The sequence below is a fragment of the Pan paniscus genome, chromosome 10, assembly GCF_029289425.2.
Source record: "Pan paniscus chromosome 10, NHGRI_mPanPan1-v2.0_pri, whole genome shotgun sequence".
Classification (NCBI taxonomy): Eukaryota; Metazoa; Chordata; class Mammalia; order Primates; family Hominidae; genus Pan; species Pan paniscus.
The window spans coordinates 111,758,755-111,785,713 of NC_073259.2; the positions used below are offsets into that span (position 1 = coordinate 111,758,755).

At 43.2% G+C, this 26,959-nt stretch overlaps 1 protein-coding gene and 1 non-coding gene across 2 annotated transcripts in view; one reads left to right on the forward strand and one right to left on the reverse strand.

The window, feature by feature from the left end:
* The window catches only part of STAB2 (stabilin 2), a 95,694-nt gene that overhangs the window by 24,924 nt on the left and 43,811 nt on the right, over positions 1-26,959 (forward strand). The window contains exons 11-23 of the mRNA XM_003832569.6: positions 78-176; positions 265-372; positions 3,634-3,765; positions 7,375-7,503; positions 8,788-8,844; positions 9,862-9,957; positions 11,022-11,217; positions 12,670-12,765; positions 15,686-15,731; positions 16,584-16,660; positions 17,860-17,985; positions 20,032-20,105; positions 21,975-22,046. Of these exons, the coding sequence (XP_003832617.5) occupies positions 78-176; positions 265-372; positions 3,634-3,765; positions 7,375-7,503; positions 8,788-8,844; positions 9,862-9,957; positions 11,022-11,217; positions 12,670-12,765; positions 15,686-15,731; positions 16,584-16,660; positions 17,860-17,985; positions 20,032-20,105; positions 21,975-22,046 (1,308 nt within the window). The remainder of the gene's footprint in view (positions 1-77; positions 177-264; positions 373-3,633; positions 3,766-7,374; positions 7,504-8,787; positions 8,845-9,861; positions 9,958-11,021; positions 11,218-12,669; positions 12,766-15,685; positions 15,732-16,583; positions 16,661-17,859; positions 17,986-20,031; positions 20,106-21,974; positions 22,047-26,959) is intronic.
* On the reverse strand, positions 25,147-25,249 carry LOC112436824 (small nucleolar RNA U13). Its single transcript, XR_003025511.1, has one exon. It is a non-coding gene; the product is annotated as a small nucleolar RNA U13 (small nucleolar RNA).

Here is a 26,959-nt window from a genome sequence, read left to right on the forward strand (position 1 = left end):
TTAGACTCTCCTATGTATCGAAAAGCAGTAGGTCCTACCAAAACATGCTAACAGGATTCTGGGGTTTCTTTTTTCAGGTGCTGGTCCCACAAAGACGTCTAACTGGCTCCTTACCAAACCTGCTCATGCGGCTGGAACAGATGCCTGACTATTCCATCTTCCGGGGCTACATCATTGCAAGTACCACATTCTCTGCCTGACCACCATGCTCAGGTTACCCAGGAACAGGAATCCCTCATGCACTCTTGTCTCTTTCCATCGCAGCAATATAATCTGGCGAATGCAATTGAGGCTGCCGATGCCTACACAGTGTTTGCTCCAAACAACAATGCCATCGAGAATTACATCAGGGAGAAGAAAGTCTTGTCTCTAGTAAGTGTCAAGAACTATAACTAGGGAAGTTATTTTGTGAAAATTCAAACACTCAGTGTTTGTAATCCATTAGTTGTGTGCCATGTCACTCCTTCATCCTTGTCCATAGCCACATACTTGACGTAGACTGGTGCAGAGACTCTCTCATACACAAACATCCCCTCGGTCAGAGCTGCTGGATGCTACTCACATGCCCCTGGAATTGCACACTTGAGCCTGTATACACAAGGATGCAGGTGTGGTGCATTAAGGGTGTGGTGTTGGTGTGTATATGTAAATATGAACAAAGGCAGCCCAAACCCACAGGTGCTTGGCCTGTTTAGGATCTATCTATAGAACCATCACTCTGGTTCTAGCCCGAGTGATGAAACCACATGGAGAAACCACATGTTTTCTCCAGAGCAGTGGTGGGAGAAAAGAGTGGGCTCAGGGGTGGCTTCTCGGGGCTTTCAGTGCCACCCCCATCTTATTAACATCCTCATCTCAGCCACCCAATATAAACATGGAAGTGAAAACAGTGTGCTTGCCGTGCAAATCCAGCTTCAAATGTGTCTTCTCATGTGGGGTGGGGGTGGGGTGGCCCTGGGCCCTTCCCGTATAAAAATTCTGGAGCCACTACTGAATATCGGATAAATTATGATCAGCTTATGGTAGTCTTAAATACCTGGAGAGGTCATTTGGACTTAGTCCTGTAAGAAACAGGATCCACAAAAGAGTTTTAAGTCAGATCGTGGCATGATTGAAGCTTTTGAATTAATCCTTCAATTTTGAAAAAATCCTTCGACAAACTTTGACTATTTACCCCTAGATGTTAGGAATCAGGGAAAATAGAGAAGGGGAGAAGAGGAGGAAGAAAGAGATAATCCACCCCTCTAGGTCCCTGCTGCTGACATCTTAGCTACTGGAACCAAGGAAAGGCCAGGGACGGGGGGAGGAGAGGAGGGGTGATCATGAGGATTCTTCCAGCTTCCTGGGACACCTGCATGCTTGTTCCTATGAGCTCAAGTGTGTAATTCCAGGGGTATGCATAGAACACACAGCAGCTCTGCTATGGGGGAGGATTGTATATGGGAGAGTCTTTGTGTGAGGCTGTATTAAGTATGTGGCTATGGACGAGAAGGTTTTGATGGAAAAGTGAAATGACACGATTGAACTGAAAATGGCGTTTGAATTTTCAGCAAATAGGGATTTTTCTTATTTAATAAGGAAATAAGGAAGGCTGCTCTTCTTCCTCACCACCTCCTAAATTGTCCCTATCCACTCATCATGTCCAGTCCCACCTCCTCAGGGAAGCTGGCCCTGGCCACCTGAGGTGAGCTGCTCTCTCCCACCTCTGAATTCACACCATGTGTACCCCATTTCAGCATTTATTATGTATCCCCAATAGGATGAACTGTCTTCTCAAAGAAGCAAGTCTTAGCTCTCCAACTAGATTATAAGCTCTGAAGGCAGGGAGAGTGTCCTAAACTCCTGTAACAGGCATGTTGCACTCCTGGGATGGAATTGGAAATCATCTACCTTGTCTTTTCCCTGCCCTCTAACCCAACCCATTTCTTTAACCTCTTCAGTGAGAAATGTTATTTTTCTGCCACAGAATGAAACTTCAGACAGTCCCATAGCCTCTCTGCCTTCCCAAAAAGTCCTATAATCACCTTGGTGACAAATGTACTTTAAGTCACAAACTCAGTCTCAGCTAAGTAAAAATAAAGAATCCAATTCCTTACAATAATTAACACTTTGAATTGGATTTAAAATTAGTTCTTCCTCCCTCCCTGCTCCACAGCAGAGCTTGGTGCAGAAAACATCTTGGTCCTGAAATCAAGGTCCACAGGAGATGGAAAACATACAAATTACATAAACTGAGAATTTGATAGAATGAATTGTTTATTGGATATAAAGCTGTATAAATGAAAGGTTAAAGTGAGAGAGAAATATCACAGTGGTAGCAATCACAGGATTCACTTATGACCCCTAAAGCTAGGAGAACAATGGGAGGAGGTTGGAATTTCTAAAATGTATAAACCTAGAGCCTCTGAGAAGGGGTCACTATTCAGCTGGTGCTGGTGTCTTTGAGCTTGGATGAGTGGCGAGGGTCTCTGTGGGTCTGAGACCCAGACCTCCAGGAGCAGGCATTGCCTGGCTGGTGTCTTATGAGCGGAGAGGGCAGGATTAAGCTGGCTCTGCAAGTAACGGGAAACTGCCAACCAGATTCAGGTGCCACTGCAGGGAAGAGAAGTGAGGCTGGGTGATGCCAATAGGAACAGGGAGAGAACAGGAAGGACTGAGTTCCTCTTTCCCCTCCAGCCCTCTGACTGTCTAGAGCTTCTCATTGGCAGACCCTAATAGGGAGCCCCTTGTAAAGGAGAAATGTGGGAAACAGCCTCAGCCCCAGCATCATCAAGCAGAGTGTAGGAGGTGGATTTGGAGCTGACAGGCAATCACTTAGGAACCTTCTCCTCTCCTTCCCCACAGAATGTTTCTCTTCCCTTTCTGATCTCACTAAATTCCATTTTGGTTTCACTAGGTTTGAAGTAGCGGGGTAAGAAGGGTTAGTGGTTGGGAAGAGACATCAAGAGGGTAAGAAGGTTAAGAGGGATGGAAGAGGGCAGGAAGGACCCTAAAACCACAGAGCCCACCCCTAGCTCTGCCCCGGAGAGCCTGCCCATCCAGGCTGACACAGGCTCTCTCAGACACTCCCCATGTCTGAGCCACAGCAAACACCCACATTCTTGTCCCAAGCCAACTATGCAAGTGCAAATCTGTCCCACGCAGCAACAACCCTCCTCACTTCACCAAGAGGCAGCTCACCAGCAGTCCCTGCCTGGGTCAGACCCCATCCAACATGCCACCCTATCTCCACGAGACACAGATCAAGGTCCTTGGAGCATCCTAGTGAAGCTCCTCTCGTGCCCCAGAGGTGAAAGGCAGGCTGGGGTGTGGGGACTCTAACTTCTCAGCAGTTCTGCCCAAAGAATTATCACCTTTAAAATCTACCCCCAGCTCTCACATCTTCAGTCTGGGTTTTAGAATCCTCTAATGAGTTCTTGACTGTGCTATCTGGAAAATTTGCAAGTTCTCTGAAGCCATCTGTTTCACAACTCACTTTCATATTGAATATTGTGTCTTAATACCTCTGTCAAAACTTCCACTTGGACAAGCTGTTGTTCCTCTTTGTAATCTCCACAGTGACAGCACATGGGAGAAGCTGGGTAACTGTCAGGCTGATCTCTTGACTGACTTTCAATTCTGTGTGTGATCCAGGAGGAGGACGTGCTCCGGTATCATGTGGTCCTGGAGGAGAAACTCCTGAAGAATGACCTGCACGATGGCATGCATCGTGAGACCATGCTGGGTTTCTCCTATTTCCTTAGCTTCTTTCTCCACAATGACCAGGTACGATCCTTTTATGTAAAACCCCAGCAATGCCACCGAGAATTACATCAGGGAGAGTATGAGGAATGAGTGTCTTGGCTCCTGTCATCCTTCATCACTTCTGTATTAGTCAGTTTTCACACTGCTGATAAAGACATAGCCAAGACTGGAAAGAAAAAGAGGTTTAACAGACTCACAGTTCCCCGTGGCTGGGGAGGCCTCACAATCATAGTGGAAGGCAAGGAGGCACAAGTCACGTCTTTCATGGATGGCAGCAGGCAAAAAGACAGCTCGTGCAGGAAACTCCCCCTTATGAAACCATCAGATCTCATGAGACTTATTCACTATCACGAGAACAGCATGAGAAAGACCTGCCCCCATGATTAAATTACCTCCTACCAGGTCCCTCCCACAACACGTGGGAATTCAGGATGAGATTTGGGTGTGGGCACAGCCAAACCATGTCAACTTCCATATTGGGATCATCTCACCAGTGCTTCCTAAGCCTTACCAACACAAAACGGTTGTCTGTGTTTCACCATAAAGTAAAGCCTAAACCAGACTGTCGAGCTCCCACTCTCCTGCCCAGTTGCCAGCCTTCAGATGATCAGTGTAGCCTTACAAATTGTGGCATTGAATCTCTGCAGTCATAGGCGTCCTTCAGCGCTGGTACAACAAACCCAACAGATGGCCCCCAAGCCGTGCCTAGGATGGGAGGGAACCTGGGAGATCAACCTAATTCCCAGGAAGTGGTGTGGGCTCCAGGGCATAAGAGCCCCATGACATACACAGGAGCCAGCAGCCAAGTGTATTAATGTTATTATCATTGTATAACCATAGAGACAGATTGCAGTCCTAGGACTAACCGACCACCACACTGGTATTCTAGTGTTCATCTCACATGATACCTAAATATTTAAACGTGTTTACAATTCATAGAAAAGAATTCATGAGGCTAAATATTTAATATATTTCAGTTATAAAATTCTACTCACATATTTCAAATATCAAGTAAAAAGGTCAGTTTGAAATTCAATAAGAAACTCATAATTTTAATGTAAATTATCACAGGAAAAATTAAAACAAATTATTTAAGAGACACTAAACACTATATTGAAATGAAGGTTTAATCACAGAACTTTTTAAGCGATAATATTTGAACCTTTCTAAAAAGTATAATTTTAAAAACAATTTCTTCAGTGGTGTCACTACTGAATAACAAGTAAATTTTTATGTAAAATGGTTTTTATCTGCTTATGGGGAAAAAAGTCTTTCTGACTCTTGATTGATTAAAGAATAATCTAACTTCAAATATTTTTCTCAGACTCCTACAGATAAGTCTACCTATTGTGTAATAACTTGGAAGAGGCCCTTTTAAATATACTTTTTATTTTTCCAGGATTGGTAATTATGGTATTGACAGAGCTTCGTTTTTGCTTCTGTATGTGTTTGTCACCTTTTATTTCATGATGTAGAGATTAATGTCCAATGCAGTTAGCTGAATCAATTTTAGAGCTGCAGCGTTCATTTTTCCATGTGTGCAGAAATTCTTTTGTCTAGAGAAAGAAATATTCATACAATAGAGGCTTTTATTGATAGTAATTTACTTTCTCTTATGACAATGGAAGTATAGAGAAATGCTTTCTTTTTTTAAAAATTATTATACTTTAAGTTTTAGGGTACATGTGCACAATGTGCAGGTTAGTTACATATGTATACATGTGCCATGCTGGTGCGCTGCACCCACTAACTCGTCATCTAGCATTAGGTATATCTCCCAATGCTATCCCTCCCCCCTCCCCCCACCCCACAACAGTCCCCAGAGTGTGATGTTCCCCTTCCTGTGTCCATGTGTTCTCATTGTTCAATTCCCACCTATGAGTGAGAATATGCGGTGTTTGGTTTTTTGTTCTTGCGATAGTTTACTGACAATGATGATTTCCAATTTCATCCATGTCCCTACAAAGGACATGAACTCATCATTTTTTATGGCTGCATAGTATTCCATGGTGTATATGTGCCACATTTTCTTAATCCAGTCTATCATTGTTGGACATTTGGGTTGGTTCCAAGTCTTTGCTATTGTGAATAATGCCGCAATAAACATACGTGTGCATGTGTCTTTAGAGCAGCATGATTTATAGTCCTTTGGGTATATACCCAGTAATGGGATGGCTGGGTCAAATGGTATTTCTAGTTCTAGATCCCTGAGGAATCGCCACACTGACTTCCACAATGGTTGAACTAGTTTACAGTCCCACCAACAGTATAAAAGTGTTCCTAAGAGAAATGCTTTCTAAATGAGTAGACACAGTCAAGTCAAAATTTCAATGTGATCCATAATTCTCTGAATATACCTCAGAATGGAAATAATTTAGACTTTTTAAAATGCCAAATCAACAGTATTACAATATCAAATGTTCTTCTATTTTTAGTATTTAAAAATAGCTCAACATCTTAGAATTCTGGAAATTTATTACAATCACCATTTGAGACTAAGTCAGGTTTCCTCTTAATTTTCCAAATGTACACAGACCTTGGAACACCTCTGTGGAGTTCAGCCAGACTTATCCCAACATCCAAATGGAAGCTCATTTGACTGCAAGTAAATCGTAAGGGACTTTAACATTCAGTGGAAGTTTGAATTAAGCACTTAGTAGGGTCATTTTAATATTGCTGTAACATGGATTTCTGGGATAATATATGAATTTAAGAATTTTAAACCATTGTTGGATCCTAACTTGAGTTTTCCACTCTCCCAACTTCAGCCCTGCTACACACACACACACACACACACACACACACACACACACACACACACACCCCACCCCAATTTTTCAAAGAATGATTTGCTTCCAGTTATAGATGTGTAATATTAATGAATGAATCCATGGCTTCATTTATTTTTCATTGATTACTCATTACAGTGTTCTTCCCTAAAAAAAAAAAAATCAAAACAAATTGCAACTCAAAGTTGAATTTGACTTGGCGGCATTTAGATACAGACTTCATACCCATGCCTTGGATGTTTATGGACACGCTAAACAAGGACAGATATAAATATACCATTTTTTAAAAAATTATCAGTTATTTTTATTCTTGTATAACCATCATTAGCCTTTCTGAGGGTTGTTTGCACATTAACCATGAAGCGGAGACATACTGAAAGGAACAGTTGCATTCTTCGATTCTTGGTTATGGAAGGCACTACCACCTCCAGAACCACTGGTCTACAGCACAACTAAGCAAGTCCATGGAGCCGTCTTGCCGGTGGGCACTAACATAATGATCATGGGTGGTATTTTTCAAACAAACATAAGCCAATTAATTTGCTTCATGGAAGATACCTAGAAATTATGTAGAACAACTTCTTCCTTTTACAAAAGAGAAAATTAAAGTTCAGAAGAGGAAAGCAATTGGCCTAAGGTCACACAGCTAGATGGCGCCAGGACTGTTATTCAGACTTCCGCTCCTAAGTCAGAGCTCTTTCCAATACAAGTGACTATTATATCTCCAGGTGAATATTGTAATATCTCCTAGGCAATTGTCCTATTGCTAACCTCCAGTTCCTATCTTCTCCATATCTCTTTAAATGTCATAAAAAGTGACATTTAACCCTGTTGTTCACAGCTCTATGTAAATGAGGCTCCAATAAACTACACCAATGTAGCCACTGATAAGGGAGTGATCCATGGCTTGGGAAAAGTTCTGGAAATTCAGAAGAACAGATGTGATAATAATGACACTACTATTATACGAGTAAGTTCTATGGGCCAGAGCCAATGATGGAACTAAAGAATATTGGCTTTTTTTTTTATAATTTTGGGGGCATGAGGCTTTTCTATTAAGGTGTATCAATTCAGTCCATAAACCACTGAATGAGTATCTTTGATGTGCTAAGGAGCATACCAGGCTGTGGTTCTACAAAGATACATAAGACATGACCCCTGCCCTCAGTGGGCTTGTGATCTAGTGCAAGAAGTTGTACCTTGTGTGCCTGGGAAAGGCTGCCGGGTGTGTGGGGATGGTTGGGGGGAGTGGTGTGCTGTGTTGGGCAGGATTTTGGACCATGGCTTTCTTCAAAGGGAAAATGTGCCATATCTAGGACAGGCACAGGATAGGAACCATGGTACCCCTATGGCAGTTATGGGCCAAGCCTGCTCTACCAGTAGAGAAAATAAGGAAATGAATGATTTCAGTGTATTGTGGAATATGATAATGGAGGCTTTTCATGCCAATTCATGGGGCTATGTAGGACCTTTCAACAATAATTATAACCACTGACATTTATCGGACACTTGTTATATGCCGGGCACTGCTCTAAACATTTTACATGCACTAACCTGTGTAATCCTCACAATACTCTACCAAGTAGGTACTATTACTATCCCCATTTTACAGATGGGAAAAGTGAGCCAGAGAGGTTAACTAATACATGCAGGTTCATACACTACCAAGTGGCAGAGAAGGGGTTTAAATGTAGGCAGCCTGGCCCAGAGCTGGAACCCTGAACAACCACATTATCCTGTCTGGTAGGCTTAAGGTTCAGAACTAGACACATTGACCACCTCCTGTTTTAGGAACAGGTTGAGCTTGAGGGTTTCTGTCATTGTGAACTTTTACTCTTTGTTTTGTAATAGCATGTATTATCTCTGGGGCATCTCCATGCTGAACCCCTCATCTTAGCAATGTGCTCTGAAGCTGGGCACTGGGTACAGTAACTTGTGAGTTTCTGAATCTGGCCCAATTCACTTAATAGTTGGTTTTTAATAAATAAAAGTTATTGTTAAAAGAATTTGGACTTAAATGAGATAAGGTCACACTTTAAAGAGTTAGCAGAGTCAGAAGAGTGTTTTGGAGAAAAGTGATGCAAATGTGCAAGACCCAGAGGAGTTGAAGTGTTTGTCTCAAAGAACATTAAAGAGGCTGCCCAGATAATCTGCCTTGATTTTTAATTCAAAAACCTTCATTTCCAAGTTCTGGACATGCAGCTTCATTTTGCACTAAAGTTAATTACATTGATTGCTTTTGTGTTTTACCAAGGGAAGATGTAGGACATGCTCCTCAGAGCTGACCTGCCCATTCGGAACTAAATCTCTAGTAAGTATTTTGTCTGTTTTGATAAAATAGTTTCCAGATCCGAGGAGTCCCAGTTAGAAAATGAACCTCAAGATTATGTGATTTGCACTTCCCTCATTCCTTCACTTAATTTGAATTACACTTTACCTCGTTATATTATATGCATCTTTGTAAAATCTTACATCTATTTTTTTGGACCAGGGCAAAATTTAATAAACATAAATGGGTTCATATGAATCAACAGAGAGGACAGAAATTTTTTATGCTCTACATCTTTCATATCCCAGTAGCCAGTTGAGGACAGCAGCAAGAAATCTTGTCAGAGAAGAGAGATTCCATATCCAAAACCATATCCAGCCTGGATATATTCCACCTGCCTGATTTCCTTTTATAGTTGAAGTTGCAACTAACTTTCTCAAAGAAACAGATGGCAGATACGGGGGAGGTGGACAATCCATGTTTCTTGTTGCTATTTATTGTAAAAGATACTTCTGATTACATTACAAAGAATACTCATGTACCTTCAACAGCATAATAGTTTTTACTAAATATATGATAATTTTTAATTTATGATAAATTTTAATCTATAACAACCATACAGATGTTCTCATTTGAGGTTTAATTTAATCTTGTATATTATAATCTTTGTATGCAGCCTTAGTCCTTTCCTGGACCAAAGCAGACTATAAATCAATAGAAACCAAAGTTCAGTTGAGTCCATGTACGGTGCTGGAAGGACATTTTTACCTGGTTTACTCTACAGTTCTTGCAAACTTAAGTTGGTATTCTAAAGAAATGTTCTTTTCATGGAGTACTACTTTAAAGTATAATTATTGGATTTTGCCACCTGGCATTCCGGCAACCAACATTGTGTTTTCATGTTTTCTTGCTTAAGAAGCAATGCCAACAAGCCACCACCTTCCCTTCCCAGAACACTTTAGTCAGAGAGACAGCAATGCATCACCCACCTACTTGCTTTCGGAGATTGGAAAACTTTTTCCTAACTTAGGAGCTGACGTAGTCATTAATATTTCACAGGGTAATGAGAAGATGAGATGCATCTATACCTCTTATTTCATGGGAAGACGAACCCTGTTTATTGGGTGCCAGCCAAAATGTGTGAGAACCATCATTGTGAGTACAATAATTGAATCATACTAACTACTGCAGCACCATTGGGAAAATCCATCATATGGTATCCTTTTCAAAATCCCTGTGCATGTATGCTTTCTGCCATCTCCTCTTCCTTGTTATATGCATTATCATTGTCATCCAATGTAGTAGTGGTAGCAGTAAAGCTCAGAACAGCTCTGTAATCCAGAAAATGGGTAAAAGATGCAATTCAATTCAGTTGCATGATGAAAAAAACTGAGAGTCCGAGAGGCTAATGGGACCACCCTGTTCTCACAACAGGGTAGCTCTGTGAGCATGCTTGTAAGCAAAAGAGAGAAAGTGTCCACTCACATTGTGAAGATAAGGTGCACATGGTCATTTAGAAAACAGGACCCCAAGGCTAACTACCTCTAGCGGTGCCTTTGGAATTTGCAGGAAAAGTCATGAGAACTTCCTGTGCTGCTCCTTTACCAGATGACTAGACATAACCTCTGCCTAGCTGGGCAGAGATGGGGTGATCTGGCCCTTAGGCCGCAGAGCATAGGGGTGGGGGAGATTTTGTGTTTTAATGCACTCAAGAATAAAGGCAAGGCAAACCCAAGCAGACACCCTACAGGGCTTCCCTGAACTGCAAAAGATTGGTTTGTAAAATGCCAAAAGCCTCACCTGCAGAGGCCTCCTTACCTTCAGTAGTAGACGAAATAACATCGATGTGAAGGGGCCCAGATCTGGGTTGGAGACGGCCCCTTGGTCCTCCCACTCTCCAGCATCACAGGCATTATTCTTTAGTTTCTTCTGCTGCCCCTCCTCCTTTCTCATTTTTCTTCATCCTCTTCTCTGACATGCCTTTTTCCTTTCCCTCTTTCCTACCTCCTTAGTGGAGCCCTTGGTCCTGTTCCTAGCACCCCTAGAAATTGCCAAGCCTCACCCAGTCCCCAGAGGGTCCTGCCCCCACCCCTCACCCACTCCATGTGAGTTCAAAGAAACAGGTGCACAAGAAGTCACCCACAGCAGGATTTCTACACCGAGGCTGGACAACACCAGAGGATAGAAGTGCGTTGTCAAGCTTTGTCATTCTGTTTCAGACGAGAGAATGCTGTGCCGGCTTCTTTGGCCCCCAATGCCAGCCCTGCCCAGGGAATGCCCAGAACGTCTGCTTTGGTAATGGCATCTGTTTGGATGGAGTGAACGGCACAGGTGTGTGTGAGTGTGGGGAGGGCTTCAGCGGCACAGCCTGCGAGACCTGCACCGAGGGCAAGTACGGCATCCACTGTGACCAAGGTGAGCACCGTCCTCTCCACAGAGGATCTTGGGCTGCTGAAACCAAGCAGGAATATGCAGGGAAAGAGTGATCCCACACGTGCTCTCTAGCTGGCCTGTCTCCCCAAGTGGGCTGGAATCCCACCTGCTACTATCACTGTGAATTATAAGAGCATCTGTGTTGTCATTTGCATTTGCAGTGTTCCCAAACATTTTCAGTCTCTAACTTGAACCTACCAACTCACTTCCAATTTGCTCATTGACATTCCCAGCCCAAATGCGTTTTTATATTTGCCTATGCACACTAATCATCACGGCTAAACTTCCCATTGTGGACATTGCTTGATACTTTGAAAAACAGATTTGCATATGTTATTCATTTAATCCACACAGGAACCTTAGGTACTTGAGTATCGCTATGCCCATTTTACAGATGAGGGTAGTAAGGCAAAGAGGTTGAATGACTTCCCCCAAGGCTACACCTGATGAGATGCAGAACTCAGAACTGAATGTACACCTTTCTTGACTCCAAAGCTTGCTTTTAGATCATGCTGTTCTTTACCTGAGGGTCACTCTATTGTTTCACCAGCAGCAAGACACATGCTTTAAGTAGTTTTTGCAAAAACAATGATCTGTTTGAGCCAAGTCATCTGTATTCTCACATCCAGATTTCCTTGTGTCCAGGAACACACAGCTGTGAGAGTGTTGACTCCAGAGTTTGGGTTTCCTAACAAAGCATTATTCTACCTAGTACTAAAAACCATACAGTTCACTTGGCTATCACTGTTTTCTCCTCAGCTGGTCTAAGCTAGACAAAATTAATGTACAATTGAATCATTATAATTGGGCCATATAATATTCACTTGGAATTACAGTGTTGATTTTTTCCCGTGTTATTTGGAGTAATTATCTGCTTGCATTTGTGCATGAGTTCCTAAAATGGGATTTGTAGATGACCCTCATGGGATTCAGCAAACCGCTAAAGCTGAATACATTTTTCTGGGGAAGGCATCTGTAGCTTTCATCAAGTTCTCAGAGACTCATCTGTGTAATTGAGGAAGCAGTGCCACACCAGGCTTATACAGACCCAGTGTCAAATGGGCTTCTTCCTGAAGTCCATTATTAAGGGGCAAAAGTGGTTCCAATCAAAGGAGTCCTGCATAACCCTGGATCCTCAGGTAACCTTGACTGAGGACACTCTCACACTGCTTGGGCCACAGATCTTCAGTGCTACACTGTCTCAAAACTGCAGTCTGAGCCACTTCATTGAAGCTAGAGCTTGTTCACCTGTGAACTTGCTAGAGTCTGTCTCCTGCACCCCTGCCCTTTTTGTGATTCAAGACCCCTGTTAAAGACTATGATTCCTAGAAGTAGGTTGGAGAATTAAGTGCAATAAAGCAAACCTAGTAAATGACAAATGAGTTATTGAACATGGGTTAGAATCTGACGATTTGCAGGTGTTTTTCCACTTAGCATGTTCTTGTGTCCATGGGAGATGCAACCAAGGACCCTTGGGAGATGGCTCCTGTGACTGTGATGTTGGCTGGCGAGGAGTGCATTGTGACAATGGTAAGAGTGAGGCTTCCAGTATTTATAATCTGCTCTAAGCTTTGCTTCTCAGCAGCTACATTTTTCTTTCTAAAATAGAAATGACACCTTTATTACTTCTTCTGGAAATAAACATGATTCTTTCTTGCAGCAAAAAGTTTGTAAAATAAAGAAAAGCAGAAAGAAGAAAATAAAATCACGCATAACCCCAAGGCAGGAAAGAACTATTACTGATATTTTATATTAGGCTCCCAACCTTTTTCTAGGTATATAAGCAAATGTGTAGGGAATCACACTTTACATATTGTCTAGTAACCTACTTTTCCACTTCACAATATATATAGATATCTTTCCCTGTGATTAAAATAGAAAAATATTAATTTGTAATCTCCACAAAATGTTACAGTATGACCATGCTACACTTTTTTGAACCAATTTTCTGCTCTCTCAAACACTGCTACAATAACCATATTCATTTAGTCAAATTCCTAGAGATGAGATTTCTGAGTCAGGATGGCACTCTGGGGAAAGGTCTTGCTACTTATTGCCAGGTTGTCCTCCAGAGGAAATAGCAATTTATTCTCCTGCCAACAGCATCTGAGAGGCCCATTTCTTTCAATCCCACCACATCACATTGATTTTTCTTAATGTGGTTCAGGTGAAGGCAATCAAAGAGAAGGGAATTTCAGGCAGAAAGAAGCACCTGGAATACCACAAAGACATGGGAAAGCTCAACACATTTAGGGAATCAAAGGATTGCAGAATGAGAGGACTTTAAGGGCAAAGAGGAGGGTTGATGAGAAAAGGCTGGAGCAGTGGGCAGGCACCAGGCCGTGAAAGGCTAAGGAGGTTGGACTTCTCACTAAAGGCAACAGGAAGCCATTAAAGAGTTTTCAACAAGGGAGCAATATGATCATATTTGGCACTTAAGAAAAATCATTCTGACTTTGGATTGAAGAGAATACCCCTGGAAGCAGGTATCAGAGACTCCCCCTCTTCTGGGATGGGAGCTGGGGAGGAGATCACAAGTGATTGCCAGCCTAGTGGGGGCTCCATGGATGTGGCATTGACAGAGGGGGCGTCTTTGCCCAAAGCTCCAGGCAATGCAAAAATCAAGGGAATGCAGTTGCCTTTTAATGGTCAGCAACAAGGGGTCAGGGAGGAAGGTTAGATGAAAAGCTGAATTGGGAGGTCTGAATGGTCCCAAGCCAAAGAAATATCCCAGAGCAGATGTCAAATGTCAGAGTACAGAGCCAGGCTTCTGAGAGCCTGGGAGAGGGAAGCAGGAAGCAATGGGGTCACATAAACAGTAGGACATTTTCGGTGAATCCCCAGAATAAATACAATAGGCTCTCCCCTCTTGCTTTCTCTACTCTGAAGAAAGACCCCGCCACCCATGCACCTGGTCACCCAATCTAGGAACCTCCCTACTCAGCTTCCATACCTCCTTGTCCCTCACTAACATACCTAACATATTCCATGTCTCCACATCTCTCAATCCATCTCTTCCTCCTGCTCCCCTCTCACCAGTAGCCTTGTGGTCTCTTTGTTTCCTGTCCTATTTTCCTCCACTCTGTAATCCCCATTACTGCCAGATAGAACTTACCAAAACATAGATCGTGTTTTTCACCCCAGCTCCTCCCCAGGACTTGACAAATTGCTGTGGTTCTTCATTGCCTACAGAAGAAAGTCCTAACTCCTTAGCAGGGTGGAGCACAAAGACTCTTCACCAATGAACACTCACCCAGTTTTCCAGACTTATCTCCCATCCCTGTCTCCAGTGCACATTCTACACAGGAAGTTTCCAGTCTAGAAAAGGAAATAAATATTTAGTAAAAAGAAAAATTGTGGTATGGAGTACAAAGCAAAGAGCCTGTAGACTATAACAAAGAAGACAACTCCTTTGTGTGCAACTCCTCACTCCTAAGTCCACAGCAGACATCACTAATCAATCATGACACTCCCTCCCTCTGTGACCAGCCAGGGGCACCCAACCCTTCTCAAAGTAGCACACCATTAAGCTGCTATCAATTAATTGAAGTTGGCTCAAAGGTTTAGAGCAGGTTCCAGAGAAGAGGACATAAAACATTATTGAAATGCCAATAGGTAGAGAATAGAGAGAAAGGGATTGTTTAGGCTCAAGGAATAAGACACAGGCACAAAATTGCCTCCATTCCAGCCCACTTGAATCTGAATTCCCTCCGACACAAAACAGACCACTTTTGCAGGCCTCTGTTTCAGGACCTCCTGTATGACTCGGCCAGGACTGGTAAGATTTCTATCCCAAAAGCTCTTAACATGAGCATCCTATCCAAGAGTATTCTTCCCTCATCTCTAATGATTTATTTCTGGATCTTGTCCTGTCAAGAAATAGGTAGGCATCCAAGAGCAATAACCTATGCTGTGTCCAGGAAATTTACATATTCAACAAATATTGTGTACCTGCTGTGTACAAAGCCCTGATTTTCTGCACATGCAAAAAAATCTTTTATAATTATAGTTTTACTTGTTTACAGCACTCCATAATAAAATGATGAAAACTGGGAATAAAGTTAGGAATAAACTAGAAAGGATAGCATAGGAAATGCAAATAAAAGTAGAAAATCAAAACCCAGAAGAGGGGTACACATCAACACCCAGACCATAAGAGCACATGGTCACATTCCAGGGAGAATTCTGTGTTTTATTCACTCTTGCATCCTCACTGCCTAGCACAGGGCCTGGCAAACAGAAGACACCATCAATGTATTTGACCTTCAGATTTGGCTTTGAGCTTCATGGCAGCCAGTATAAAAAAGGATTGACATGATCTCATAGTTTTATATCGCTCACATGATACATATCACTTCCAAAGCAGTAGCTTTTCTGAGCACAAAATACTAAAAATCCTCAGGTGAGATTTAGTAAGAGGGCTAAGACAGCAACTGGTTCTCTTTTTCAGCAACCACAGAAGACAACTGCAATGGGACATGCCATACCAGCGCCAAGTAGGTAGCCCTGGGCCAACTCTGGGGACAGTGTAAAGGGGATTTTTCCCCAATATTGTCTACCCTAGTCTCTATCCTCAGGGGATTTGTTTCCTGACACCATTTCTGAGGGCTTAGGATAAACTTGAGTATGAAACTAAAAATATCTCTGAAGAGGCCACTATCGAATAGCCAGATCCAGGCTTTCCAACAAGCTGCCATCTGACTTACCTGGCACATTGATGAAAATGCCCACTGTTACCCCAGTCCAAGCTACCAGGACTCTCATGGAGACTGAGGAAACCCAGTGGGCCTCAGTTTCCATAAACCTTGTTCCTGACTCACAGCAAGGCATAACTTGGCTTCATAATGCTAACTCCCAGAGAGGCTTAATGAAGTAAGTACCTAGTAGTGGAGTTAGACATGAATTCAAAGTCAGCCTCTGTTATTTGCACTACCACATGATCTTGAGTCCAACGTTGAATCCCTCCAAAGCCTCAGATTCTTCATTTGTAAATGGGAATAATCCGACTTGCCAGGGCTATTGGATAGTGAGTAGATGACACAAAATAATACATGAAACATGGCTCCTAGCACATCAGTGGCTTTCTAAAGCTTGGCAGCTACCCATCTTATTCCTGAACTGACACCTATATCTATGCACGCTGTAGTTTGCCTGATAAATGAGTACAGTTTTAGCTGCTTGTGGTGGGGTTATGCCAGAATTAGACTCTTCTCCCAAGCCTCAGGCAGGACTTATGAGTGTCTCATGGGGGCAGGGGCCAGGATACTGAGGGGGAAGGGCATTTGTGAGTCATGTGGTGGGAGGTGGAGTATTTTTCTACAAACCCCATTTGTCCTTCCTTGTTGCAGCTGCCTCACCAACTCAGATGGTACAGCTTCATGCAAGTGTGCAGCAGGATTCCAAGGAAACGGGACCATCTGCACAGGCAAGCGAAGGAAGGAATTTGCTGGGGGGGCTGGCAAGGCTTGCACAGGCTATTGAGAGGTTCTTGTTCCTGCAGTCTGAATGGGCCTCAGCAGCTGGTGCCAACCACTGATGGTGAATCGCATGTAATGGGGCAGTTGATTGTGCCTGGGGACAGGAAACCAACTGTTCACAGCCTTGACCACAATTGGGATCACCTGGGAAGCTTTAAAAAACAGTGATTTGTGTTGAGAACCCACATAATGATCAATGTTTCAGATGATGGATATGCTAATTACCCTGATCTATACATTATGATAGCATTACTATATACCCCAGAAATATGTCCAATTATGTGTCCATTAAAAAAGAATTTAACTCACTGATTTGATTGGCCTAGGGTATGGCTGGAGCATCGAGGGTCTGGAGCAGACTAAAAAAGAATTTGAGCCCTGGTTCTTCCTCCAACTACCCAGGTGGCCTTGGATAGCTCATTTGTAAAGTAAACTTAAAACTACCTCCCTTGCAGAGTGGTTTTGAGGTTAAGTGAGCTCTCTGTGTTCAATGGCAGAATAATGCAGCTGTTGAAAACTCAGGTCAACTTAGACTCCCCAGGTTTGAACCTAAATACTTATTACTTACATTACCTTGGGAAAGTTTCTTGACTGCTCTTTGCATTATTATTTTTATCTGCAACTTGGGGATAATAAGAAGACCTCCCTCACTGAGTTGGACAATAACCTGAATTAATACCTGTGAAGTGCTTAGAACAGACCCAGCACATAGAATTCGACAAATGCAAGCTAATATTCTTATGGTGTCTGGTGCTAGAAAAAATGGAAAATCTTAAGGTCATTTTTCTCTTGAGCACCGTGTCCTGGCAGGCTTTGGTCCAGATTGTGGCAGCACTGGACAATGATCATGCCAATCTGCTTTCTAGACCATCTTACCCTGGGGATTCTCCCAGAGGGCCAAGTAGACTCACCTTCATCCCCAGGTGTGTCCTGCAGTAGGATGTGTACAGAATGCTAATAAAAGCAGCTAGAAAGGGCAAATCACAGATGTTTTACTTGCACTCTGTTTTTGGGAATTGGCCATATTTAATCCAGTGCCTGCTCAAGTAGTTTTGCAGTATGTTCCATTTCTCAATGACTTGAGGAAAAATACATCAATGGCTTTTGCCCTTCCCTCTCCCCTTCTGCTCTGTGTCATCTTCTATAGCAATCAATGCCTGTGAGATCAGCAATGGAGGTTGCTCTGCCAAGGCTGACTGTAAGAGAACCACCCCAGGAAGGCGAGTGTGCACGTGCAAAGCAGGCTACACGGGTGATGGCATTGTGTGCCTGGGTAGGTGTCCTTCCCTCTTCCATCGGCGAAATGGTATAAGAGTCATAGCCCTATTAAATGATTCCAACGTGTGTGCCCTGATTATCAGGACACAAAACTGAGGTCAGTATTCCATTTGCCAGGGCAGGAAAGTATAAGGGCATGGAAAAGTGACCACAGGGTATGAAGGCATGTCATGTCCAAAAATTACTTCGGAAGGGTAAAAGGAGATACATTTTCCAATTAAACATCATGGCGACGACAGAACATTTAAACTTTTATTAGTTCCTCTTTATACAAGTAGCACATGCTCACTGTAGAAAAAGAAAGCACACGTACTGGAGAAAATACGCTGAAGATAGTGCTCTTATTATTGTCATTACCCCATTTTGCTATGCCTACATGTATTTTTTTTTAACAAAAATGGTATCTCAGGATATACAGCATTTACTATGCTTAGCAATATATCAAAGTAACTCTCCCTGAAAACAAGTATACCTCTAACATTATTTAAATATCCACACACTGTTCTACTATAAAGGTATGCCATAGTAAGTTGTCTGAATTTAACTGTTTAGTTAGAAAAAAATTGACATAGAAGAGTTATACAAGTAGCACAAAAAAGACCCGCTTGTTCTTTACCCACATTCACCTATTAACATTTAGCCCTGGCTGGGCGCAGTGGCTCACACCTCTAATCCCAGCACTTTGGGAGACCAAGGCAGGCAGATCATGAGGTCAGGAGTTCGAGACAAGCCTGGCCAACATGGTGAAACCACATCTCTACTAAAAATACAAAATTAGCCAGGTGTGGTGGCACACACAGCTACTTGGGAGGCTGAGGCAGGAGAATCGCTTGTACCCAGCAGGCAGAAGTTGCAGTGAGCTGAGATTGTGCCACTGCACTCCAGCCTGGGCGATGGAGTGAGACTCCATTTCCAAAAAAAAAAAAAAAACCATTTAGCCCTGTTTATCATTTTCTCTCTTTGTATACATACATTTTTAAGCCATTTGAGAGTAATCTGTGTATATTGTATTCCCTTTGTTCCTAAATACTTGAGTGTATATTTCCTAAGAATAAGGATAGCCTCTTACGTAACCACAGCACAGTTATCAACTTCAGTAAATTTATTATTGACGTAATACTTTTGTCTAATTACCATTCATATTCTAATTTTGTCAGTTGTTCAATAATGTCCTTTTTGACATTTTTTCCTCCAGTGAGGGATCAAGTCTAGGGCTGGATATTGTGTTTCATTGTCATGTATCTTGAGTCCCCTTTAATCTGGGAGAGTTCCTCAGCTTTGCTTTGTGTCTTATGACATTAACACATGGGAATAATATCCTCCACCTCGCCAACTTTTTTTTAGTAGCATGTCCTTTATTTGGGGTTTGCCTGACGTTTTTCATTCTTAGATTCAGGTTATACACTCAAGGCCCAAATGTCACACAAGTGATATTGCATCTGTCTCAGGGAACCTTGAGCTCTCCTTCTGCCCTCTGTGTGTGATGTCAATTTTGACCACTCAGTGAAGGTGCTGTGATGTTTCCATTGTACAGTTATTTTTTTTTCTACTTTGCTACTGATAAGCAGTCAGAGGAGACACACTTTAACACCAAGAAGATATGTTGTTCCCCCTCAAAATATGCTCCTTAGTTTAGCATCTTTTGATGATTCTTCCCTGAACCAATCTATATTGTGATGGTTGCAAATGATTGTTTTTAATTCCTAAGTCTCTTCATTCATAGCACTCCTAGATTAGACTCCAAGATTCTATGGTTTCAAGTACTTTGCTACAAATGCTCAAATTTATTCCACGGACTGATTTAAGTCAGTAGACAATCCCTCTGCTGGAACTGGCCTATCCCAGAATAGTCAATCTTAAGAAACCGTATACAGTACCCTCCTAGTTCAGTTATTTCTGTCTCAGAACTTCCAGAAAACTGAATCATGCTTTGACACCCGCTCCCCTCAGTCAGTTAGCCATCTTAGCTCATCCCTCAAGCTGGCTTCACTTGGAAACCAGACTTGATTTCCAGGCCAGTTGTTGGCTTTTTGTTTTAAAGAAATCAACCCGTGTTTGGAGAACCATGGTGGCTGTGACAAGAATGCGGAGTGCACACAGACAGGACCCAACCAGGTGAGTGCCACCTCTCCCAGGCCCTTAGGTTTCCTAAAAGGGAACTCCTAGGTCTTTAGACACAGGCCTGAGAGAAAGAGGCTGAGAACGGACCTCTAAAGAGCTGCAGCTGAAAATAAATACTTTAGGGGAAATTCTGAAAGAATCGAGAGGCCCTTCTTTGGGAATGAGGTGAAATGGGGGAAAACCAAGGGTACTAGGACAAGGGGCTTCCCTAGAGTGCGGAGAAGTAGGTATCTGCAAATACCATGTGATTCCAGAAGCATCTAGACAGTCCCCTAAAATACTCCACTTTCTTTCAGCATTCTGATGCCCAGAATCCCACACTTTATCTTTGGCTTAAGGCTCTGAAGCACACGTGCAATGGTGGAAGATAATACTGTGGGCACTCTACCAGTCACATGGCCCTGAGTACCATGAGCTTGCGGCCTCTGTCTGGAGAGCAGGCCAGGGGAGGTGGGGAAAACATGAGAGCGCCCGCATCAGAGAATGGGGGTCACAGGGTAGGGGGAGCTGGAGGCCTGGAGACCCAAGTTCTGCCTTCCTCAGTTTCTGCCACATGGTGAACAAGCAAAATGGCCAGGCAGGAAATCACATATATCCAAAACTGGATGACAAAGTGAAGTCACCAGTGAATGTTCTATTGACCTAGTTGAGCCATCTGGAGACCTCAGTGCCAGGTCTCTCAATGGGCAGATCAAGCAAGTACCTAAAGTATGCAAAAATAAGGGAAAAAAATTGTCTTGAAAGAACTGTGTGAGCACACATGCGCATGTGTGTGGACACATTTAGTCATGGGGGAATTCGGAACAGTCAATGCTGAGCTTTCTTAGACATCTTTTGAGGTTTGGTAGTTTTTATTTCAAACTACATATGAGGTAGGAGATAATCTATAAACTTTTTGGTGCTTGGGACCTCCAAGGGTGCCCATCCAGTTCTAGGAGGCAGTAAAGGAGGACATGGAGTTGAACTTTGAGAACAAGACGTTAGCTGAGGAGGGACAGCTGGTGATGTCTTGGAAAAGGTTTGCACTGATATTGGGGCCCATTGTGAAGAAAGAGGAAGAGAAACGGGAAAACCTGCGCGTGTAGCCCTAGCTGGCACCAATGATGACTTAAAGTTCTAAGAAGCAGACGTCAACCCGGGGCCCTTGCTGCTACATAGGAGGCCCTTGTGTGAGTTAGAAAAGCTGCCTCCTGGGAGGGCACAGTGGGAGCAGGTGTCTCTTCCTTTGGGGACATCAGTGAATAGAGTGTGAGCTGGGCTTCAGCCCAGTGGCCGGGTGCTCCTGCGCAGACATGGGACATGGGACCTTGTCCCCAGCTTCTTCAGACAGTGTCCCCTCCCTCAACTTGAAGCTTCCACCCAACTTCCTGGGCCAACCAATGGGTTTGATAGATTGTTTCCATGTGCACACCTCAGTGGGCTATAAAGGTCTCTCCTTAGCATCTCCTAGCACTGGTGCCTTTCAGCTCAGCATGGGCGCAGATGAGCAAGATATGAGTATGAATGAGAGTGGGATATAGTTGGGCTTCTTCTCAACTGACCTTTACCAATCAAAGAAAAGAGGTGAATACCTGAAGGCAAGGGACCAAATGGAGTGAGAACATTAAAAAGAAAATAAAAAGGTATCTTAGCAACAAAGATAGGATGTGCATGAGATCCCAGTGCTCAAGTGAAGTGTGTCAAGTGCTAAAATATTAAACATAGGGTGACAATTATCATTATAAAATAGATATTACCAACATCAAATAGAGACTCTCCTAACATTACCGTGACCATGATGGAGTTCAGGTCTGAGAGCCAGACCATGCGGCCAGTACAGAACCCACTTGCGAAATGACCCCATGTGCTTCTACTCCTGGACAGGCTGCCTGTAACTGTTTGCCAGCATACACTGGAGACGGAAAGGTCTGCACGCTCATCAATGTCTGCTTAACAGTGAGTATGGCTCTAGGGTGGATATCCTTCAAGCCTCAGAGCCCAGGGTGCCTCCCACCCCACTTCTAGGGGATGCAGAGTTGAGGAACTCTTCCTCTGGAGGCCTCAGAGCTGTGTGTTGACCATGAGGCTTGTTTCTCTGGCACACTCCATTGTAATGTTGGGGAGAAAGAAGAGAAGGCACAGTCTGCTACCCCCAGCCTGCCCCTTTGGCTGCACCATATTGAGCTAAGTCTATCCACTTGCTTATCCCCTATCCATATTGCCAACTCTTATGAAAAAGATCCCTTTCCACCAAGCATGTCTCTCACCTCCTCTAGGAAGCCCTCTTAGGTAAACCTCACAGCAACTTTCCACTCCTTATTCTCCTAGACTTACACGTAGGAATCCACAGCGAGTGCACTATGAGTCAACAATATAGTGTAGCATTCCAAAAGCTTGTTCTGTCATCACAGAGGCCTAGAGGACAGGCTAAGGAAGATGATTCTACTCTCACCCCACAACTACCCTCCATGGCCCCTACCACCCCCATTCTACATGATAACTCTACCTTAGAACAGAAGATCCAGTTCTAGATGCTCTGCATTGAGCAGGGGTTCATATGGGGGTAGAAGCACTGTGTCTCCTATGTCCATGCACACATCATTAGTTCTCCCAGTTCTCTCTCTCTAAAGAGGAATTGGGATGTAGGGTGGAGGCTGCCACCAACATTTCAAGGATTGCCACAAAACAGAAGGGTTGTTCTTGTTCTGTGTAAGTCCAAGCAGTAGGACTAGGACCAGCGGATGGACATTAGAAGAAAACAGATTTCTTTCACCTTAACTCACTTATTTCATTAGAACTGTCCAGACATAGAGAGTTTTGAGAAGTAATGAGCTTATTATAACTCAAGGTATTTAACTATAGGAATGAAGCAACAGATGGGTTATCAACCCAGACAGCCATTTAGATTCCTCCCAGCCCTGATCCACATGACTCTAGGGTTTTCGGTTGGTTTGCTTCTTGGGACCTCAGTTTCCTTGGATGGTTATAAGTGTCCCTGGAATTCCTTTTACCACTAACATCTGGGCTTTGACTTTCTTCCTCCAGTCTGTAGGATATTGTTGACACACTTCTTGTCTCCGTTTGCATGTCGATCCTGGCAGGAGCAGGATCTTCTGATTTTCTTATAACCCTTGACTGCAGGCTGGACCCATGTTATGCAAACGAGGAGTTTACTCAGTCATTAATCACTGAGTCTCAAACTGGGCTAGTCACCTACTGCTGCTCAGAGCCTAATTGTCCCAGGCCTGGTACCTCCAAAGGGATGAGATAAGCCTGCTGACCCAGCCTGTCACATCCGGAGCAGTTTGTGTGGTCAGCTAGGCCTCTGAAGTCCTGCATCAATGTCACATTCATATCCACTGCTTGCCAGGGGTCAGCCACTGTGCTTAGGGGTGCCCAATCATTCTTTCGTTTAATTTCTCTAACAGCCATATGAGGTAAGAACTGTTATTAACCCCATTTTACAGACAAAGAGACTCTAGCTGTGCCTCTTTCCTAGGACTGCTATAACAAACTGCCACAAACTGGGTGGGTGAAAACAATAGAACTGTATTTTCTCACAGTTCTAGAGGACCAAATCCAAAATTAAGGTGCCTGCAAAGATGTGCTCCCTCTGAAGGCTCTGTGGGAAAATCCTTCCTTTCCTCTTCCAGCTTCTGGTGACTCCAGGCATTCCTGGCCTGCAGCCGCATCACTCTAATCTTGCCTCCATCTTCACATGGCCTTCACTTCTGTATCTGTGTCTTCTCCTCTTGCAAGGACATTTGTGGCATTAAGTGGTTAATCTAGGATGATGTTATCTGGAGATCCTTAATTACATCTGTAAAGACTCTTTTTCGAAATAAGTTGCATCCACAGTTGCATCCAGTCCTTAGGACAGTTCAACCCACTAGGCTGTGAGGAGTGAAGGCCCTTGCCCAAGGCCACAGAGCTAGTATGTGGCATGGCCAGCACTTGAGCCTCTCTCTGTCCTACTCAAGACCTGCACCCTTGACCACTTCTTGGGGTGCTTGTTCTTCCTACAAGGCCCAATCCCAACACCTTGCTTTCCTGTTTATATTACTTCCCACCTGAGAGCCTCCAGCTGTTGACATGAGAACAGTGCAGACTCCCTGTAATTAAAGCCCTTCTTCTTCAATTGAGGCTCCCATTATCTCCTTGTGTTTGTCTGGCAAGCTCCTCAAGAGATCAATGTCCTCTACATGAAACAGTTATGTAAGGATAATAAAGAAGAAGCTACGGAAAAGATGGGGGCTGAGATGTGAAGCTATTACCACTAGAACTATGGCCAGCTTAATTTTCACAGCAATTCTTCCATGGGCCATTCATGTTTTGTAAAAAAAAATGGCCACCTTGTCTTGGACAAATGACTCCTGATACAGCTGACCTGGGAGATTCTGAAGGTCTTTTGCTACTCTATCTCAGCAGCATATTCCCATGGGAATTAACTCTATTGCAAGATTGTAAAATTATAGGCCATCAGGGGCCAGGCAGGGAATAATATCAACAGGAAGACCCAAATCATATTGCTGCTCTAATGGGGAAATATCTACTCCAACTGACTGGTGCTCTAAGCTATGTCAGCCCAGTGTTGACAGTACTCCTGACATTTTAAAAGATATGAAAATTTATGAATTTGTATGTAAATTTTACTAATTTGTAAATGATGGTAATTCATTCCAAAAAGCTCTTTTAAATACTGGGCTAAACAAACAAAATAGTCCTGGTGCTAAATCTGGCCCAAGAACAATTATTTCTGCTCAAGTCCTACCAACAAGGACTGTGAAACATTGCCTTTCCTGAGTTAGTCCCCAGTCCAAACTGTTTTAGTCCATTTGTGCTGCTTTAACAGCACAGAGGATACCTGAGACTGGGTAGCTTATAAGCAACAGAAATTTATTTCTCACATTCTGGAGGCTGGGCAGTCCAAGATCAAGGCACTGGCTAGTTCTGTGTCTGCTGCAGGTCTGCTTCCTGGTTCACAGACGGTGCCTTCTTGCTCATTGGTAGAAGGGACAACTGAGTTCCCTTGGGTCTCTGTTTTCTTCTCTTTTCACATCAGAAGGGTAATGTGTCAATGTTGTAACAAGTTTTGAGGGAGGCACATCTCATAGAATAGTGTGAAAACCCAATATCAAGCTAATGAACCACAAAAGGATCTCTCTTTTATAAGGGCACTAATCCCATTTATAAAGGCTTTGCCCTCATGAACCTAATGACCTTCTAAAGGCCCCACCTCCTAATACCATCACAGTGAGGGTTAGGTGGGGGACACAAACATTTAGACTAGAGCAGGAGGCAAACATGTTGATGGAACAGAGACTGGGTGAGATGGGAAGGGTCGTAGTGATCAGACAAGGCCTCTCTGCCGAGGTGACTCATTCCTGAATGTTAAGAAGCGGGCAGCCACATGAAAATCTTGGGGAAAATGTATAAGCAAAAGGAAGAGGAAGACGGGTCCTGGGAAGAGGAAGAGCTTGGCATGTTCTGGGAACTGAAGAAAGAGCCAGTGTGAATGCAGTAAAGGGAATAAAAGGGAGGTGGTGAGAGGGGCCAGATCACCTTACCCCATGTAGGCTATGCTGTGGAGCTTATATTTTATTCCAGTTGTGACTAGGAAGCCACTGGATGATCATGTAGGTCAATGTCAATGTCTGGCTTGGCTCTCAAATCTCATTCTGGCTGCTGTGATGACTATGCAGGATAGGGGTTCTAAAGCAGAAGCAAGAAGACCATGTAAAAGACTAATGGAGCTGACCAAGAAAGACCAGGGTGGTATGACTAGAGCTATAGCAGTGGGTGTAATAAGAAGTCGCTTGGGCCAGGTGGACATGGTGGCTCATGCCTATAATCCCAGCACTTTGGGGCACTGAGGCAGAAAGTTCACTTGAGCTCAGGAGTTTGAGACCAGCTTGGAGAGAGAGGGAGATAAATCACTGGACAGGGGATGTATTTTGGAGATAACCAATAAGACCTGCTGATAGACTGGATATGGGAAATACAAGGAAAAGGAATCAAGGACACTATCTAGATTTTTTGTTGAGACATGTTGGTTCTACTCATGAAGATAAGGATGGCTTAGGAGGAAATGTTGAGTGAAATATCAACAGGTCTGTCTTTTTGTTGAGTTTGAGTTGCTTGGTAGCCATTCAAGTGAAGATTTCCAGTGAAATGTAAGCCTGAAGGAGAGATCATGACAGAGGTACAAACATAGCGGTCATTGGCACACAGATGGTATTTAAACACAGGGGACTGGCTGAAGCACAAGATGAAAGTTAGAGGCAAAGACGGGGCAGGTGGAGGGGCCCTGGATATTAAGCCATTGAGCAGAGGAAGAAGTACTTACAGAGAAGCCTCAGTAAAAAAGCCCACAATGTGGAAGGAAAACCACTTATCAAGTATAGTGTCAACAGAGGCCAAGAGAAGAAAATGTTTCAAGAGGAGTGATTGTACAGGCAAAGGATGTTGAGATGTCACCTATGTTGAGAGAAGAGAACTGACCACTGCCTTCTCAAGGTCTCAATTCTTGAAGACAAGATCAAGGTGGAGGCTTGTGTAAAAGTGGCACCAAGAGCCTGGAAGTAAGTTGAGAAGAAAATTGGAAGTAAGGAAAGTAGAAACATAGACATTTGCAAGGATCTTCCTGGGCAAATAAATGGGTCGTTAATGGAGAAGGATGTGGACTAAAGTAAGTAATGTTTCTAACACTTTACCCTGGAAAATTTTAAACCTACATGAAACTAGAGCAACTAATACATGAACCCATCTGTACCTGACACTCAGGTGAAAGAGTCAACTCATGGTCAGTCTTTGTTCATCTATACCTAGTACGTTCTCTTAAAGGAAAAAAAAGGAGTTTGGCTTTTTTC